Source organism: Engraulis encrasicolus, chromosome 19, assembly GCF_034702125.1.
Source record: "Engraulis encrasicolus isolate BLACKSEA-1 chromosome 19, IST_EnEncr_1.0, whole genome shotgun sequence".
Taxonomy (NCBI): Eukaryota; Metazoa; Chordata; class Actinopteri; order Clupeiformes; family Engraulidae; genus Engraulis; species Engraulis encrasicolus.
Window position 1 is genome coordinate 27,501,892 of NC_085875.1, and position 5,378 is coordinate 27,507,269.

The 5,378-nt window shown below is 45.4% G+C and overlaps 1 protein-coding gene across 1 annotated transcript in view; it reads right to left on the reverse strand.

Annotated features, from left to right (window-relative positions):
• Positions 1–4,905, reverse strand: part of rcan3 (regulator of calcineurin 3) — a 78,329-nt gene extending 73,424 nt beyond the window's left edge. The window contains exon 1 of the mRNA XM_063224109.1: positions 4,699–4,905. Within this exon, the coding sequence (XP_063080179.1) occupies positions 4,699–4,905 (207 nt within the window). The remainder of the gene's footprint in view (positions 1–4,698) is intronic.
• Between the last annotated feature and the right edge of the window lie 473 nt (positions 4,906–5,378).

Below are 5,378 nucleotides of genomic sequence, written 5' to 3' on the forward strand. Positions count from 1 at the left end.
AACGGAGAGAAAAACTGAAAAGGAAAACAGACAAACAGATACTGAGTATATGCATGTGTGCATGTGTGTGTGTGTGTGTGTGTGTGTGTGTGTGTGTGTGTGTGTGTGTGTGTGTGTGTGTGTGTGTGTGTGTGTGTGTGTGTGTGCGTCTGTGTGTGTGTGTGCGTGTGTGTGTGTGTGTGTTGGGCAGAGGGTATGTGTGTGAACACGATGACAGCTGTGCTAAATAAACAAGTGCATGCATTCGCCGCTAAGCTTTGTTATGCTTTCATCAAATTTGACCTCATAACACGATGCTGACATCCATGGAATGTAGCCTCCGTGTGTGTGTGTGTGTGTGTGTGTGTGTGTGTGTGTGTGTGTGTGTGTGTGTGTGTGTGTGTGTGTGTGTGTGTGTGTGTGTGTGTGTGTGTGTGTGTGTGTGTGTGTGTGTTTGTGCGTCAGAGAGAGAGACAGAGAGAGAGAGAGGGAGAGAGAGTGTGTATATGCATGTGTGTGTGTGTGTTTGTGTGTGTGCATGTGTGTGTGTGCATGTGTCACACAGTAAGCATTTAGATGGGGTAGATGTTTCTCAGGACGTTAATTACAGGACTAGATGCTTCATAAGCACGGCCTAGACAGAGCAAGATTGACTCATTCAAAGGCAATACATGCTGTCAACAGGGGAGGATTGTGACTATATAGGCCCCTGGGCAAGACAACAAGAATGCCCCCTCCCCTCGTGGTTGTTCGTAGTTTACATAAAGGTTCAGGGTTTTAGTTTGAAGGTTAAGAGACCCTATGCTGCTGGGGAGTTGGGGTATTCGTCCCTCGGGGGTTCATTCTACGATAACATTTGAAAATACAGTTGTTAAAAGTGTGATTTTAAAGCAATATAAGAATAGAAATATAGAGGCTTGGGTGTCAGGGCCCTCTTGTCTCTTGGGCCCTTGGGCCAGGGCCCGGTAGGCCTGTGCAGTAATACGTCCTTGTCTGCCAATTTGGAGCTTGTCAATGCACTGCTGTTCGCAATTTGTTGTTTGGTTCACAAAGCAACAAGACAAAGGGGGAGGAGAGAGAGAGAGAGAGAGAGAGAGAGAGAGAGAGAGAGAGAGAGAGAGAGAGAGAGAGAGAGAGAGAGAGAGAGAGAGAGAGAGAGCTAGAGAGAGAAGACAGACAATAGAGATTGAAAGACAGGGGCAGACCAAAACAATTAGAGGAGGAACATACACAGATACAGGATGGAAAAAGAGAGAGGGAGTTGGGAGAATGTGGCAGGGAGGGAGGAGTGAGCAGGGCTGGAGTCTGGACTGGTCGTCTGGCATACAGGGCATTTTCACATTGGGCCAACAGTCCTTTACAAGAAATGTGTAGGGCTTTTTTTGCCTTTATTTGATAGAGCAGTTGGAGATGGTGACAGAAAGTGAGTGGGAGAGAGAGACTGGAGAGGATCGGCATATGACCCGGGCCGGACTGGGAACCGGGTTGCCGGCGTAGTAACCCAGTGCCGTACCGTCAAGTCATGGCAGGGCCTGGGCCAACAAACTGTTTTTTGTTTACTTTGTTTTTAGCCCTTAGAGACAAGCCCTCAATTTAGATGGGTGTGCGAGTGGTCTATCATTAACATAGACAGTGGACTGAGCCCCCAGAAAATCAGGGGTGTGTGAGAAGCTGGTGTTTGAGGAAAAATGCCTGGCCTGTGTATTCGGTCCACCTCCAGCCCTGGGAGTGAGAATGAGGGGTCAAAGAGAGAGTCTGTGTGTGTGTGTGTGTGTGTGTGTGTGTGTGTGTGTGTGTGTGTGTGTGTGTGTGTGTGTGTGTGTGTGTGTGTGTGTGTATGTGTGTGTGTGTGTGTGTGTGTGTGTGTGTGTGTGTGTGTGTGTGTGTGTGTGTGTGTGTGGGTATGTGTGTGTGTGTTAGTGAAGCAGGACCCTAATTAGATGACAGAGACAGCAAATTAAATGTGTTTTCATTTCGTCCTCTGCCCTGTTAACTCTGAGGTCGTCTTCGTTTTGTTCCTCTGTTCTTTTAACGAGTATTTCGGTCTGTGCAGGAAGATAAACTACACATGAGTGATAATGACACACACCGCTAAGTCCTGTGAACATAACTGGCCTGGCCTTCAGCTAGCATTGCACTAACGGTGGATTCACACTGAGATTTTCCCGTTCCCAGCGCGAGTCTGAGAGGTTCACGGGTTGTTTAGTAACTGTCTTTCTTTTACCAGGGGTACTGTAGACCAAGTGGTTGCATATGGCCATGGAGGTTTTTAGGTGCCTCGCAGTCGCTTCTGCTATGAGTGAGGGAAATGATCTCCCATGGCCACCCTACTGGTTCAAGAATTAAAATCAGTCATCCTAAAAAAATCCCAAGAACTACATATCTACCTACGAACAATTATCACACAGTTGGCCTATTAGGTACATATTTGATATCACAGGATAACTGATAGCAATGGCACTGAGGTAGGCCTACTCTGGGCATGGTCAGGACTGGAATGGGACAAAAACAAAACACATTTTATGCAGTCCCCTCTAAATTTGGCCCGGTCTCAAAGACAATACAAAAAAAACCAACAACATCAGCTCCTGTGTACAATTTGCATATCTGCATTCCCTGTATGCCAGATTACCAGTCTAGGGCCAGAGCAATGGGCATGGTTCTGTCTCCGAACACTATGCCCCCAGTACATTACAGTTGCCATTGCTGCTCCCCAGTGGCCAACATGTGTAATGAGTTAAAAGCATAGTCAACTTGGTTGCACTACTGTACTGTACATTGTGTGCTGCAGTGTGGTATGCTTTGTAATCACAATGACAAATCGGTTCTGACTGTTTGATGTATGCAATAGTAAGACTCGATACAGATTCAGTTCACCGTCATTCATTCCCCGGTGACTGACACTGTGCAAGGAATCGATAGGCTACTACATACTGCAGTACAGTGCAGTTGTATTAAGAGAAACATTTTGCAGTTACTTTCCATCCCTGATTTTTTACAAATTAAGTAAGGCATTTTTGCCAAAAACTGAATTTCAGAAATATTTGAAAATGATGTGCTTTTATTTGATTGCTCAACTAATATAAGTAAAATAACATGATTTTAGTTTAGTTTGGTTAGGAAAAATCAAGTTATTTTACAGAAAACAGTTCTTCACTTGTATTTGACCAACGCTTCAGCTTGCGCCTTCATCAGGGTCATCAGCAGGGTCATGAGATGAAGAGAAGCCAAAACGTTTGTCAAATTACAGTATATCGCATGAAATTCTGAGTGTGCGACGGGAACTGTTTTCATTAAGTGATCTATTGGACCCTTATGCGCATCTCACACAGTGTGCATTCAATAGAACTATGAAAAGGGAAAATCAGATAACATTAAACCCCATTCCTGCAATCCTACAGAACATTGACATTAAATATTAAATATATGTATACAAATCCATCTATGGAGCTTTTGCAGTGTTTTGAAAAAGAGATCTTGAAATTCCACTGCCTGTGTCAGGCGTACACACTCTGATGACGCCAGTGGAGAAGCAGTGCTGTAAACCAGCGGTTGGCAAACTTTTTCTGTAGGGACCCCCTTTTCCATCTAAGAATATTTTCGTGCCACCCACACCCCTCCGTTAATATTCCCCCCTGTGCGATATCTCCGTGACCCCCAGTTTGGGAACCACTTGCTGTAAAGCATCTACAACCATTGACGTACTGTAGCCTACATACAAACTTGGACCACTAACATTCTATTTCAAAGGGAAGCAATCGCCCAGGGCTGGACAATTGGCAATTTTGCAGCGAAACAAGGAAGTAGATTGCTTTTTCCCATTCATCTCTACGGGAGACTTGAAACAATGTATCTCCTTTAGAATTCTTGCACAGTTTACCCTGATTCGTTCAAATAGTACCGTAGTTGTCTTTCCTTTTCAAACAATCCAATTTTTTTGTTTTCGTACTGACCCTTTATTTTGGAGAGCTATTAAATTGTTTTAATGACCAATTAGAATAAGGAGTTAGTTTGATCGACAGTTAGAATTCTTTTGATCATTCCTAAGTAACGATTTGATGTTCCTAAGTCAAATTTAAGCAAATCCGGGGCAGAAGTAATCTCACAAATGCTTCAAAACCGCTGAAAAGAGTACTATAGCATTTTGGGGTTCAAGTATATATCATACAGTGTATGTCAATGTCTAAAACAGCAGTGCTGTAAACCATCTACAACAGAATGCTGTAAAACAACAGATATACAGCAACTGGAGATGAAAGTGTACATTCTCAGCAGAGGTTGGACAGTACAGTGCAGAGAGAGAGAGAAAGAGAGAGATGTACAAGCCATTAGCTACACTGCTGTCCTTGCAGCAGTTTGGCGTCACAGACAGGGCAGTCAACCCTCTACTCTCACAATCTGCTTGAGAGGACAGAAAAATCAGCAAATGGGTGTTTTCTCACCAACTCACATCACACACACACACACACACACACACACACACACACACACACACACACACACACACACACACACACACACACACACACACACACACACAACCTAAACAGTCATTCTCAGCCCCTCAAAGATGGCCTTGTGTACAACATTGCATACAGTGCCGATGGGCCATTCCTGTGAACATGCACGCACGCACACACGCACACGCGCGCACACACACACACACACACACACACACACACACACACACACACACACTCTCTCTCTCTCTCTACTCACTCTGATCCTCTGTTCCTCGAACACGGCCTCGTGTACGCTGCATGCGAACAGTGCGGTGGGCAGGTCACTGAGGTCCATCATCTCCTCGCTGCAGGTGTCATCGTTCTCCCCGAACACCATGCCCTCCTCCTCCTCCTCTTCGTCCTCAGGGTCACTACTGTAGCACTCGCTCCCCTCACCCCACCGCCGGCCCACCTCACGCATCATGGCTGTATGATCCCTGGATCAGTGAAGATGCTGACATAAAACACAAAAGGAAGAAGAAATTATACAGTATGGTGTTATTGGTGGGTAAGATGCTCTCCCCAAACACCATGCTCTCTTCCTCCTCCACGTCGTCTTCTTCCTCTGGGTTGCTACTGTAGCAAAATGGTCAATGGACTGCATTTATAAAGTGCTTTTCCACTCTTTCGAGCGCCCAAAGCGCTTTACATTTATGCCTCACATTCACCCGTTCACACTCACATTCACATGCTGGTGGCCGTGGCTTCCACGCAGGGTACCACCCTGTCACCAGGAGCAATTTGAGGTTAAGTATCTTGCTCAAGGACACATTGATGGGGTGAGGCGGAGCAAGGCTTGAACCTTTGCAACTTTCTGATTGCCAAACAGGTTCCTCAACCAACAGCATAAGGTAATGAAAAGAACCGCACACCAGTGGGCTCCCATTTAGGCCTACT